General features: G+C 47.3%; 1 protein-coding gene across 1 annotated transcript; it reads right to left on the minus strand.

Annotated features, from left to right (window-relative positions):
- Positions 1–717: 717 nt before the first annotated feature.
- On the minus strand, positions 718–3095 carry RHOB (ras homolog family member B). The gene has a single exon (XM_056487799.1). The coding sequence runs from the start codon at positions 2771–2773 to the stop codon at positions 2183–2185; it is 591 nt and encodes a 196-aa protein (XP_056343774.1). The 5' UTR covers positions 2774–3095; the 3' UTR covers positions 718–2182.
- Between the last annotated feature and the right edge of the window lie 11729 nt (positions 3096–14824).

Consider the following 14824-nt stretch of genomic DNA (forward strand, 5'->3'; position numbering starts at 1 on the left):
CAGGAGACATGATCACTTTGGGCACAGGCCTTACTGTTCAGCATCACTCACACTTGGCACAAGGCCACCTCTTCCTGCCAGCAGCTGCCTCCACAGGCAGCAGCACAGGGCCTTGTGCCCCTGCCCAGGCACCCAGAGGGAAGGGACAGGCACAGTGCCCTGCTGGGGCTCCCTGACACGGAGAGAACCAGACTTCTATGGGAATTAATGGGGTCAGCAATTGGGAAATCCACCCAGGCAGCTTTGGAGACTCCTGCTTCAACAGAGAGCAGTGCCCTGCTGCAGCAAGTGAGGCCATACACTTCAAGCAGAGGAGATCACTAATAAAAACTGCTTTTAGCTAAATACTTCCTTGAAAAATAACCCTTACAGACTGTGCTGCTTTTCAGTTTTGTGCCTGTTTTGCTGCTACACCACCTCACCGGGAGCCCAAGCACAAGCCACAGAGTGTTCCCATGCTCAACAGCAACAAGGATGGATTAGTCACCACCTTGATTTTGAGTACACTTCCACACACAGAAAAATTAAGGAAGCAGCTCCCCCAAAGGGAAATAAAACCACCATCCTCTAAAAGCTGCCAGACAGGTATTTCACCCAGTGGAAAAAAAAGCCAAATAAAAGCATGTGCAGGCAAGGGGCAAACTCTGGTCTAGTTCAACACCACCCAGGTGTACCTGAGGACAGTCTCCATGAATCACAACACTGCTCTCACAAGGGTCAGCATAGAATCTTTTAATACTTTACATAAAAAACTGCATACACTATAGTTTTATGTAAACATCATATACATTTCAGTTTTTGCCATGTCAGTTTATTAAAAACAGTCTCAGTACCACTATTGAGGGAAAAGAGAGGAAAGTAAACAAACATAAATGGATACATTTGTTCTCTGAACCAGAGAAACAGAAAATTATTTTCACCCAGGTTGGCCACCTTGTGAAAATAAGTTTTAAATAAACCTTGATTCTTTAAACTGCCCTTTAGTACTAAAGTCTGATGTACTCACTGTATAAGTAACAGTGCTTTCACCCATTTTTTTTTCCCAAGGCAAAAATATACAGTGGTTTTATTTTGTCTTGTGTTGAAATCAGTTTTAAACAAGACCCAGATGAGGTTACTGAGTAAGAATGTTTCCAATGCTACAGTGTTGTATGCAGATGATGAGTGCATTCAGTGTTTAATTTAAACATTAAAAAAAAAATCCACCAAGTTGTGCAAAGTAACCTTTGAAAATAAACTTTTAAATAAAGCCAATTCAACACACTCGCAGGAGACAACATTAAAAGTAAGGAGCAGGCACCAAGATCATAATATGGCAATATCATCCCCTTGCTCATCCTGCCTCATCTGTCAGGAGGTGGATATCCAGCAAGCAGGACAGTTCAGCTTTACTTTCTGGCCCCGTGGCTTCTGCAGCTGGAGTCAGCTCAAGGCTCCTGTTATCAGCAGGCATCAGTCACTCAGGGCAAGTTCCTTTGCACAACACAAGTCCCACCTGGGCACCCCCTCCCCACCTCACTTCAAACAAGCACCCCTGCACCACCCCAGTTTGCACAAGACAGAAAATGTAACATATATACAGGCTTCGCTTGGGATGACCCTCCCCTTCCCTCCCAGTCTCGGTCTTCAGGGCACTAGTTTCCACAGCAGGTCAGGCTCAGGCTGAAACGTGTGAGGGAGAAGCGAGGATGCTGCAGGCAGCCCGGGAGAGGCTTTCCCCAGCTCGCCTGGGTGGAGGCACATGCAGGCAGGAGGCGAAGTCCCTTCAAGCATCCCAGCTCCACCGCCCTCCTCTTGCAAAAGAGAGGAGGCTGCCCGGGAGCAGCAGGTGTCGGCAAAGGGGCAGAACCGGGTGCAACGTTTGCTCAGTCCCGTCTCAGCAGCTTTTTGTTGTTCAGTCCGCGACTAACTCGCGGGGGCCGGTGGTGGGAGAAGGCTTCTCCCTACTTTATTCCCAAGACTCAGGGCATGCAATCCCCCCTCCCTCTGTCCCCACGGCTGAGCAAGCACAACCCTGCTGGGCCAAGGCTCAAGGAGCGCTCCCTCCCTCAGCCCCCAGCCCATCCGCGGCCGGTCCCCAGCGGAGGGGACAGGCGGATGCCGTGTGCGTGTAGAACCCAGCTCCTCTCCACCTGCCACAGGTGACCGGGCGCTGCGCCCAGCGCCGCGCTCCAGACACGCCCTATAGCACTTTGCAGCAGTTGATGCAGCCGTTCTGGGTGCCGTAGCGCTTCTGCAGGGCCGCCCGGGTGGCCGTCTCGAAGACCTCCCGCACGCCCTCCTTGGTCTTGGCCGAGCACTCCAGGTAGTCGTAGGCCTGGATGCGGATGGCCATGGCCCGGCCGTCCTCGGTGCGCACCGGCTCCTGCTTCATGCGGGCCAGCTCGTTCCGCACGTGCTCGTCGTTCCGCAGGTCCTTCTTGTTGGCCACCAGGATGATGGGCACGTTGGGGCAGAAGTGCTTGACCTCGGGCACCCACTTCTCCGGGATGTTCTCCAGCGAGTCCGGGCTGTCCACAGAGAAGCACATGAGGATGACATCGGTGTCCGGGTACGAAAGGGGACGCAGGCGGTCATAGTCCTCCTGGCCGGCCGTGTCCCACAGGGCCAGCTCCACCTGCTTGCCGTCCACCTCGATGTCCGCCACGTAGTTCTCGAAGACGGTGGGCACGTAGACCTCGGGGAACTCGTCCTTGCTGAAGACGATGAGGAGGCAAGTCTTGCCACAGGCACCGTCCCCCACCACCACCAGCTTCTTGCGGATGGCGGCCATGGCCAGGCTCGCCAAGCTGGCCTTGCCGTGCAGCAGGACGATGGCAGCGCCCTCCTCGCCGCGGCCGCCGCCTCCCGCTCCCTCTCGCTTCTCACAGGGCACCGTGGCGAGCCGGCCCGCGCAGGCAGGCGGGCGCGCCCTGCTCTCTCCGCGCACAGGCACCGCGCCTCCGTACCCTGCCTCGGGGGAGCGCTACGGCCGCAGGGCAGCGCCGAGAGCCCGGAGCCCTGCGGTGGAAGCGGTGCCGCCGGTTCTCGCCCTCACCGCAAAAGCCAGATCAGCACCAGCTCCGCGCAGCCACTGCCGCAAGCTGCGGCCCGGCGCCGCTATTTAAAGGCGCTCGCGACTTTCTTAATATAGCTGGCCAATGGGAAGGCAAGGAGTGAGGTCATCCCCGGCGGAGAGCACCGCGATTGGCGGGCGGCCGCGGGCGGGAGGCGGGGCCGAGGCGGGCGGGGCAGCGGCCGGGCCGGGCCGGGCCGGGCCGGAGCAGAGGGCTCGGGGTCTCGGCGGGCCGAGCCCCGGTCAGGCGGCAGGGGGCCTCCGGGAGCGCGGCCCGAGCCCGGCCCGGGGAGCTCCGGGAGCCCGGCCCGAGCCCAGCCCGAGCCCTCCCGGCCCGGGGAGCTCCGGGAGCCCGGCCCGAGCCCAGCCCGAGCCCTCCCGGCCCGGGGTATCCCGGCTTGGCCCCAGGGCCGGGCCGGTCCCCGCCGCAGTGTCGCCGCTCGGGATGGCCGGAGTGAAGAGTCTGGGCGAGCAGCCGAGAGGAGCGGGCAGCGCCGCTGCGTCCCAGGTGCTGCTTTAAATCCCGGGCAAAGTGAACAGAGTCTATTGCCGGCGGTTTAATAAAATAATAGCGTCCGCTGGGTGCTGCTGGAAAAGCGCTCGACTCCCTTCCTTAAAAAATACATCATGTTCGACTCTCGCCAGCTCATGGCCAAAAGGGAGCGGAGGAATTGTAAACCGGGAGAAGCAGCAGGTTTGAACTGAACTGGGCTTTGCGTCTCGATTTACAGGGATGTCGGAAGTGACAGCAATGAAAAAATGAACGTGGAATATAGAGGGGCGCAAAGCGCTGTAGTGCAGGGTCGCTGGGAGGGCAGGGAGTCCCTCCAGAGGAGCATGAGCATAGGCTGGGCTGAGCTGGGCTGGGCTGGGCTGGGCCAGGCTTAACTGAGCTGAGCTGGGCTGGGCTGGACCGGCTGAACCGAACTGAGCTGAGCCGGGTTGGGGTGGCCGCGGTGCCCGGGCACACACGGACACCGGCGGCAGCGAGCGCTCCGTCCCTGCTGCCGCTGTCGCTGCTCAGCCGGGTGCTGTCCCGAGCTCCTCACAGACCATGGCCTGTGGCTCCTGCCTCTCGGGGTTGGATCCGGAGTGTCCCGTTTTCCTAGCCAGCACTGGCATCAGTGAATAGAACAAGAATGAGTGGTTTGTACAATACCGTTGTTATTAAAAATTGTATTTTAAAATACCCACTTGGAGAGCCAATGCACCACTGAGGAGATCAAATCACCTGGCAAGTTATTTGCAACACACTGTCACAGAGGGAATACGTGTGTCCATAGGGCAAAAGGTTCGCTTAATCCTAGACATTGCAATAAAATTCATTTTCTGTGAGATTTTTGTAATATCTGTTTCTCCCAGTCAAAAGAGCATGTCCCTGGATGCTGACAGACAAATTTGTACCTTGATCTTACAGCATATTTTATGTGAACATAACAAAATTTTAAAAAAATAATCCAAATATATAGTGTAGACATAGACATGGATGTTCTTCAGTACCTGTGGCCTTCGAGCGGGCCAAATTTCTGGCTTGCATCATCCCTTTAAATTTGTTGTCACTGATCACAGGCTTAAATTCTTCACAAAATGGTGTGGAAATCATCCCCATGCTGCCATGTCCTCCTGGCGATGGAGCACCGGCAGCTTGTAGCTGTTTCCTCCGCAGTCCCAAGCAGGTTCAGGCCGTTCGGAGAGGCAGGCAGTGAATTTAATGTGTATTTTATTTTGGCTGTGCGGTGTAAATCCATCCCCAGGACCTGCCCGCGCTGTGCCGACGGCGGGGCCCCAGCGCCCTCTCGCGGCGGCGCTGCGCCCTGCACCGCCCTGCGCCCGCTCCACAGCTGGAAAACCACAGCTGGAAAAACCCACAGCTGGAAAAACCCATAGCTGGAAAAACCCACCTCTGCGGCGGCAGCAGGAGAAGCTGCGACTGCTTCATCCGACGTGAGAGGTGCTGCTTAAATATACTTCTGGTTTCGCTGTATTTGACTTTTGATTCGTGCCTGGGTGTTTGGTTTTGTCTTTTCAGGAGCAAAAGGTTTCATTAAAAAGCAGAAGGAACAATGTGAATGAGCAGTTACCTTGCTGGACTCATCAGTGCTGTGCCACGGAAGGCAGGTAAATAGGCAGCTTATTCATTCCAACACAGCTCTGTTGTTGCCCAGAGTGCTGCTGGCAATTACCCGTGTGCCTCCTGTCCCATATACATACTGCTCAACTCTTTAAAGGCTTCAAAGCAGGGTGGCCTCATCCAAACTGTCTTCTGGTTCCAGCTCCCAAACCGAGCAAAGGAATTGTTCCACAAATGTCCAGATAACCCAGGCTAAATCCATTGCATGAATTTTTCTTGCAACTGAGCAGTGCACGTATATTTGCAGCACCCAGTTATGGTCTGAGCCATAACTGCTTCATTTTCAAGTGAAGTCTCACATCTCTAGTCTTCCACACAGTTGCACTGAAGGCAAAGCACCTAATGTCTCATCTCTCATCTTGCAAGACAGACTTCAGCAAAGGCAATACAACTCCTTGACCAAGAGTTTCAAATGCTTTATAAGTTTTTTTTTCCCAAAAGCTTTGTATCATGAGACTCAGTCCTGTGACCAACTCAGACTGAGATCACACTTATTTCACTGTTCTGGGGTACACTCCAGCAGCAGCCTCTATGGGGAACATCTAAGTTACTGTGGTTATTACACATCTGTACTTAGCAAATGTATCCAGCTCACGTATTTTAAGGCTGAATTTTAACTTGTGTTGTAACTTTTATATTTTCTGCATGAATCTGCATGATATGCTGAACCACAGTTCTTTAGGCAAGCTGAATCTTCACTTCTAGTTATCCCAAAATGTGCACTCTCTAAGCACAGCATTAGTTCTGCTGCACCACATACATCTGTATGATTGATGAAGAAAGCCTGAATTAGGAGAGACACCACTTGTTTGCTTTTATTGCTTGTGCTGATGGTTTTGAGATTAAAGCTCAGATTTTGTTGGTTTTTTTAACTTAATCCAAGTGACATATTTTTTGTTGAGAAGACAATTCCTATCAATTACTGGAAACTGTTTCCAGATTATATTCCCCCCCTGCTCTTCTTGCTAAGCAGATTTTCTAAAGGGCATGTCTGTTATCAGGTAATTTGTGTTCAAGTGTAAATCTGTACCAAAAGCATGAAAGCTCAGTGGGGAAGGCAATCTTTCTCCTTTTTGTCAATAAGTAGGCAAGTAAGTACATTGCCTGCTGTGGCATCACATGCTGAGGCAGCCATGTGTCCTCTGATGGCTCACAGAGTCCTGGATGCTGGCTTGTAACGCTGGCATCCTGCAGTCCCCGTGCAGGCAGAGCTCCTCAGCAACGTGGGGAGGTAAGAGGCAGTGAAATGTGAGCAGTTCACAGGCCAGTGTGGAAAAGCTCTGAGTAGATGTGAGAGAACAGGCTGAGTATCAGATACAGGTGAGTGTCTCTCTAAGATAAGAATTTCTGGCACATTTAGGAACCAGACCACTTGCTGTGTGTCACCACAGGTCCATTGCTTGCCAGCGTACCTGGAAAAAAAGCAGTTTAACTCTCAGAGCCCCTTGGGATCAGTGCCCTCAGCAGACAAGCCAGACTCACCTCCTAGAAATTGTAATGCCAAGGCACAGCAGGAGAAGGTGAAATGACCTGTGTATTTTCATACAGAGGTTTATGCTAAGTACGGTGCACATGAAAGAACACCATCCCAAGAAAGAAATGCTTTCATGACTAAAGAGCTGTATGGGATCCACTGGCATTGCTCTTCCAGGGAATAAGAAAGGTCAGTCAGAAGCTGTTGGCTTTAATTTTTTCCAGTTCTTACAGCAAGACTATTAAATTCATACTTTATTAGGACTCAGGAAATATGGGCTGGCAGAGTAAAATTATACCACTACAGAAAATTAAAGTGGCCTTTTGTCTCTAGCTGAGTTCAAATTAAATAAAATCAAGTTCTTCATCTTTAGGCCAGAACTTTTAGACCTACAACCCCTCATCTCAGTTGAAGAGGGGTTGTAACTAATCATGTTACACATCTACATCACCAATAATGCCTTTGGAAACAGTTCTCTCTGCAGAGAGACCAAACTTATCACCCTCTGTTCTCAGTTTTTACTGACTGCAGACACCTTGCACTCTTTGTCTACCAGGAAAACTGAGACAGAATAAAAGTTGCTGGTCCAATGCCAACAAGATAGCAGGGAATTCAGTCTCTCTGTCTGGAGGTCAAGATAATATTCTTAACAGTGGGAAGTTCTTTATCTTTTGACTCTCCAGTGGATTCATTCCACCACTTTGAGGGTGGTCAGGCACTGGAAAAGGCTGCCCACAGAGACTGTGGAGTCTCCATCCTTGTGCATATTCAAAACCCAACTGGACACAGTCCTGAGCAACCTGCTGTAGTTGATCCTGCTCTGAGCAGGGCAGGGTGGAGTAGATAACCTCTCCTCACTTATCCATTCTTTGATTCTGCAATTCATTTATTTGTGGTGCCTCAGCAGATCTGAAGAGTGATGTTTGGAGGGTCTCTGGCAGGTCCACTCCAGTTTCAGACTCCAGCACTGTCAGTCCACATTGCACCAGGGAGTTGGGCACACTCGGTTCTGAAGTGCTCGCACAGGATGAGTCTTTCCAACAGGAACGAGGAAACTTCTGAAGTAAACATGTTATGATCTGTTAATGATTTGTGTAATTTCCACTTTATTGCCAGTAGATTGCTTTAAAAAACAATGATGTCATATGGTTCTCCGTGTAGATTGATTTGCTATATAAAGATACATTAACCTATTCCTTTAATTACCGTGGTCTTCATGGTGGTCTTTGAAGTGTGGTGATCAGTTCTTTCTGCAGGGGAACCTGTGACCTGAGGAAGCTGAGGCAGCAACAATATTAAAAAAACTGATCTAAGAGAATTGATGGTGGCATGGTGGTTGATGGTGGAAATTACTATCCTGTAAGTCTAACAAACTTCTGTTTCATATAAATTAACCATCACTCTGTGAAGACTCAGAACACTTTCTTAATTCTCACATGAGAAGTGATCTATTAGCAAAAGCAGTGTGAGTGCACACAGAAGAATTATTGCCATTGTAGAATCCCACTAACAGATCGTGGCAGGAAAAATGTCAATAAAACCGATTTGGAAAGTTGTTCGATACAGTGTTTTTCATTCTATTTCACTCACAAAATTAAGTCATTCAATCTAAAAAACTTAAATCTGTTATGGACTGAACACTGACCATAAACAATATCTGAGATGAGAAAACAGAAATATAGAGTACTGCAGGAGTCTTGGTTACATCCAGATTTGGCTTATACCTTAATTTTTTGATTTATAATATTAGGCAAGAAAAAGGTAGTCACAATTTCAGAGGGTTCTGATATTGAAATTAAAAAGGGGAAAAATAGGGAAGAAAGGTAAGACAGGAGTATGGAGACAAAAAAGGAGATAAGGGAAATTCCAAAATAATGGACTTTCTCTCCTCATTCTACCCTTCACAAAAGCTTTAAAAACCCCACATCCTGGGAATATGTAATTTTGTACTTCATCTTTATTTTCAAGGAATGGCTGCTTCTAGGAGAAAGTTAGCTGTAGCTGGGGATCACCTCTGTGTTAAAATATGCTTCACCTTTGCTGTGTACCATGAACTCCTTCCCAAGTCCTATGAGCCAGTGCTGACACTACTGACACAGAGATAGATGGGGAAAGATGAAACTCATTCTTTTGGATGTGTCAGGAAGGAATGAAGTTACTGAGATCTCCACTCAGAGTTCCACAAGGATGTAGACATCTACAGATGTTATTTTAATTTTTTTATTTATTTTAACAGGACTGGCTTACAGCAAAACATCCTTGATTTCTGGGTTTCAGAAGTCAAAGTGTTATGCCTCATAGTACCTATTATTCCAGGGGCTAGAACTAAGATATAACTAAGGTATTAAGAAGAAACTACTGCAGGCAATGAGACAATTAACACTACAGAAGGAAAAGCTTAGGCTGCCAACTTACATGGGCTGTTCTGCCAAGACAAAAGATGGTGATGATAGAGGCCTGGAGATCATTAACCAGTGCATTACATGAGGAAAGGAGGAGAAAAAAACACTACAGGCACTGCCAAATTTTGTGAGAAGTGAACATTATTTTGTGGTTGGATTTCATCATGTGGAAAGGTAGGCAGATATCTTTGTTGCTGTTGTGTTTGTGCTGTAAAGGCTGCTTATATGTCACAGGAGGAAAACATCCCTTATTTGCAAAGCCTCACACTTGAAAGCTGGATTTATTTCTTTCTCCACCTCCAGTACAGGCTGAAGAGAACAATTCTAGGTTTGAGATGTAGAACCAGTCTCGAGAAATTGAATGACTAAGTTACCATTCTCCATGGAGGTTTTTTGGTCAAGGGAGTTATACAGAGACTGGGACAGAAACATAAACCAGCACTAGTGACACAAGCACAAGAACACGTGTTTTAGTGAATCTAATCCAGGTTCTTGGTAGCAAGACTCAGTGGCAAACAGCTGTGCTGACAAAATTTCCTTCCATACACTTCCTTGATGGGTGTCCTTAGGGAAGGGTGTCACCATGCAAGTATCCAATAGTCTGCTGTGCTAATAGCAGCAGGTTTCTGACTGGCAGAGCAGGTCTGGCTTTCTCTAGGATTCATTTGAAGAGCTGGCCCAGGCTTGGTTCCATGAATGCATCAGGAATGCAATATATAGCATAGAGTACAATGGAGGCGCTGCCATTCCACCTCTTCTTCAGGCACAGGTGGATAAATTGGGGTAAACCAGCCTGGGTCTGGGGCAGGATAGTCCAGTTTATGGTTGAATTCCTACCTTAAAAGTAGAGAAAATGACTAGACTTCAATTTCTACAGCTCTTTGTTCTTATAATCTGAAAGTTTGTTACATTTTTCGTTCTATAGCACTTTCAGGCAGAGGACATGAAGAAGAGGGAATGCCAGCAACCATGCTGTCAACTTTGCAAGTCATTAACAATCTGGAAAGAGACTGAGACACACTGTCAAGCTAAGCAGAACATCTCAGAGAGGCACAGAGATGGACCAAAATGGAAAGATTTTGGGTGCAACACCCCACTGCTCCCTTCTGAGAAACACTGCGTCCTGGCAGCCCAAAGAACTGAGTTATGAACTGAGACTACACACTTGGGATTTTTTCTTACCCACTCTTCCCACCATTATTTGTCTATTGATGATATCATGGGTAGAAACGTTGGGGCTGGCCAAGTATTCCGTATTGGATGGATTGCTGCTTTCCTTCTACATCACTTTTTGGAAGCAGTTTGAAGTCCATGATCACACTGTGCCATAACAACAAATGCTTCAAGGATGACATTTCCAAAAGTACCTTTCTTCCAAGAATCTCTGAGTGCTTTTCAACATGAATTACCAGCCCATCTCTTGGTGATAAGTAGGTGTTATTTCCATCTTCGAACTGAGAAACTTAAACTACTGCCTAAAGTAACTGTGAATCATCTACTTCCTGGAGCTTTCTTTTTCTTGTTTTCGATGCTCTTTCCCTTTTGTCTCCTGGACCATTTTTAACCTCAATTTCCTCTCCCCTCTGTCTATAATAATCCCCTCGATGCAACCTGATATTGTACCCAAACTTTAAAACTCTTCCTCCCATGCAACTCAGGCATGCGTGCCGTGCATAAATGCTTTCCTGATTCAGGTAGCAGCATCAATAGAGCCTTTCAAAGAGCTGTATTTATGTAGATAGGTTTAAATTGTTATTTCCATCCTGTATGTGCATTTGTGGGTGGGGAGGATTAGTCTGCAGATAAGTTAAAGAGCACAGGTGTCTCAGGTGCCTCTGATGTGGAGCACTCAGCTGGAGAGAGGCAGTTTTGCAAAGATTCCAAGCACTTACTGCTCCCCCTGCTTGGAAAGTTCAGAGCACTTGGGTGAATCAGAGCTCACACTCCCTGATGCTGGACAGTGTCCTGAGTAGGACACTGGGCAGCATATTGGCTGATGTCTGTTTTCAGTCTAAATAAACACGTGCTCTCCTCCCAGAAGAGTGTTTTGTTCAAGATAAGGGTAACTGGTTTCACTCCCAGTATTCACTGTACATATCTCTGAATTAAACTGTTGTGCACTGACCTTAGTTTCTGTTTCTTAACATTAACCCTTTTATTGGTTTTTTATGAGAAATAGAAAGTTGGCAATCTGTTTCCACTGTATGCTCTTCTGCAACTGGAAAAGAGAAACTCAGGGAAGGTTTTTCATAGTCTTTTCTTAACCTGTATAAATTCACTTTTTTTACCACTTCTATCAAAAAATCAACGATGCCCCTCTGTAGCTGTCCCAGAGCACTTTTTCAAAAGATGTTTACTATGTGGCTAAGAAATCGATTTGGCTGGAGTCCATATTTTAGAGCATCTATCTCCCAAGAGAAATGCAGGCTGGATAGTTTCCTGCTCTGTATTTTAACATTGTTCTGTGATCCAGAAAGAAGAGGATATATCCCAGCAGTCAGTGTATTATCCTAAGGCATCTGTATCTGGGGTTGCTTCTCCATTCCACCTCAGGCTGTGTCTGTGTGCCTGTACAGAAGAGGCTGTGCACGTCTGCACTGCCAAGTAGCTGGGGAGAAGCAATAGCCCATGGCAGCACGGAGCTCATGGGGTGCTGGTTCACCTTTCCCACTCAGGAATGTGTCCCCAAGATCCTCTGCAGACTCCAGGGCAGGTACACCTGCCAGGTGATGCTGGGCTGCTACTCACAGCCTGCTAGAATGGGTATTGTACTCACTCATGTGAAGAGCTCAGACATTACCAGTGGAAGAACTCAGATATTAGCCACTGAAGAGCTAGAAAGTCTGTAGGAGACCAATACTTGGAAAGTGATACATGCCTGTATCTTAAGCTTGGAACAAAAATTAGTAGTGATGAATCCATAAAGAAGCAAACTGCCAGGAGTCAATACCCAGGCTAAGCTTGAGCCAAAGTGCTCTCCTCTAATGTAAGTCATGCTGCCAGAGCTGGAAGGGAAAGGAGAAGAAAGAGAGGGAGAGGAAACTGTTTCATTAACCTTTTTTTATTTTCTACTTTTATGTATTTAAATATTAAACGTGAGTATTTATTAGGAAATATAAAAAAAACAAAGGAAAGAAGTACTATGAAACAGAAGGTGGAAATTAAATGGAGTTCATATATCATTCAATAGGGCCATTTCTAAGATGAAATACACTATTTGCTCCCCATCACCCTAGTTATCCAATTGAAACAGCAGGGGAAATCATACTATATTAGGTGAATATGATATTATACAGTTCAATTTGGGATTTCAGCAAAGCAAATATGCAAATAAATGATATTTATGTATTCAGTAGAAATAGGAATAAATAAATAAATAAATAAAGTCAGTACATAACAATAAGAAAGCAGTGAGAGCAATTTTCCATTTTCATTGCAAAGATGCAATGAATTCCATGAAATAGTGTTGTAGTAGCCTGCATGCTTAAGAATTCCATCAAGCCAAGGTTTGTAGACAAGCTGACTTTGTTGGGAAAAAAACAGACAAGCTCTTGGACACTCATGTCTTCAAACACCTCCTCCAGACCCCATTTCATAGAAGACCTGACTTCCCCCCCATAGAGCTCTACAGACCATAATAAGCCACAAAAGGCATGACAATTTAGAATGTGTTTTGTACAGAGATGTAGGAAGAACCTGTAGCCTTCAGAGACATCTACAAAGTGATATATCAGCAGTGTTTTAGCAAAAAACCTCCCCACACAGCACCCACTACAGGGTTTTGGAAAGAGGAGCAGTTTGGAACTAAAAAAGCCCCATGTGTTCTTTCCTTTTCATTGCCTGTTTTGCAGATGCAGTGGAGAGAGGGTAATATGTCTTGCTTAGCAAGACTATTCTCCATTTTGTATTAGTTTCTTATGTAAATAGGTCTTCCTACTGGACAATCTATCAGTCTACCCACTAATTCATCTGTTTACTCAAAATTATCTTCAGACAGGAAGCATGTTCTATTTTGTGAAAATAGATTCTCTTAGGCTTTTGCCTCTGTTTTCTCCATAATATCTTGCCATTTAATCAAATTCATTTTGTGAAATGTACTGCATCTGTTTTAAATAATTCACCATCTTATACTGCAATTGGCAATCACTCGGAGAATGTCAAAGTATCCAAGAGCCTGTAATTTGTTATTATATTTTGATGGAGACACAGGGCTGGATCATGGAATTCTTCCACAGCAACTCAGAGCAGCATATGAAAAGTGAGAAAGACTGCAAATTTTTGCCAAAACTAAGTTCTATGTGTCCCTAAGGCCTTGAAAGCTTCATCTCTGCTAGTGGACTTGTCCATCACTGAAACTGCCTCTGCACTGTTGATGTGTTCACATTTCAATCTGCTCAGTTGCCCAAGACATGCTTTATGCCAGCTCCCTCCTCTGTCAGGGTGACACAGCTCTTGGAGGGGACTTGTCTCAGCACATCCCTGAGGCTGTGCCTGTTGAGAGGACAGATTGGTAGACAAACATTCAGCTCATGAATCACACCCATGACTGGTTTCTGAGCAGTTTGATGCCATTGAGAGCAGCTTTCCCAGCTCAGGTGTGGCTGAGCCAAGCAGTGTTGCAAGGTGGATATGCCTGGGTGCTGGGAATGGGGGATTTAGCAGCCTGTCATCATCCAGCCTTGGCTGAGAGGAGTTTGTAAGCTTGAAGACATTAAAAGGAGCATTTTCTCTCTTGCAACCCTTTTGCTCAGGCAGTAGGACAGTCTTGGCAGAGACTGTCCTTGGCTCCTGCCCGACTGCAGGCACAAGTGAACAGGTCACTGTCACAGGCTGACAAATCCAGTGGCCCAGCAGGGGCAAGGCTGCTGCAGATCCCCAGGGCCAGCTGGCAGTGGGGCTCAGTGTGTGCTCCCACAGGCACAAACACACTCAACACATATCTGGGTACATGTGTGATCAGTTCCACAGAAAAGCTCAACACACACAAACACAACCAGCACCAAGGGCCTCATCCTGTTCTGCTCTCTGGCAGATCCTGATGAAAGCCCGTTAATAGAATATTTCTATTTCTATTTACATTTACATTTACATCTATACAATGTGGATCCCTCCAGCCACTATCCTGAGACAAGTCTGCACTGTAGCTGGTCCCTGAATCCTCTCATCTCCAGTTGGCTCCTGCACAGACACACACAGTCAGGTCTCTCAGCTGACTTCCAGGCTCCATAATACCCCCAGAAGCTGGCCAGGACTGCCTGGTCCCTCCAGTAGCCAATACACAGATCTCTGATGACTCCAGCATCCAGCTTATGGTTGCTTTGATATCTGTCTCCTCAAGCCTTTTATCCTACTCACCTGTTACTCCATCTTGACATTTACCAGTGATTCACCTAGACCCTCAACACACATGTGCACATAAAAAGCCTCTGAAGTGGAGTTCAGTGAGAAGACAAGTCCTTCTGACCAGGTGCAGGGCATGGCCAGCCAGACAAACCAGCCAACCCTTGACATGCCACTGGCCCCTTTTTATCCCCTTATCACTGTGTTTTTCCACCCTTATTCCTCCCCAAACCACCAAGATCCCTCCCTTTTCCCCTGCATTGCCCTCCCTCTAAAGTTCCCACAGCAAGTCTTATGCACTTCCAAGATGCTGCTCCTGTGTGTCCCATACTGTGTCCTGTACCCCTTACCCCTCTCAGTCCTTACAGCTTTTCCCTTGAGCTCAGGTGTGCCCAGGCTGAGACTCCCAGGACAGTCCTGAG

This window comes from Oenanthe melanoleuca, chromosome 3 (genome assembly GCF_029582105.1).
Source record: "Oenanthe melanoleuca isolate GR-GAL-2019-014 chromosome 3, OMel1.0, whole genome shotgun sequence".
NCBI lineage: Eukaryota > Metazoa > Chordata > Aves > Passeriformes > Muscicapidae > Oenanthe > Oenanthe melanoleuca.

Coding starts and splice junctions, on each gene's coding strand:
- RHOB (XM_056487799.1), bottom strand. CDS start 2,773: ATGGCCGCCATCCGCAAGAAGCTGGTGGTGGTGGGGGACGGTGCCTGT.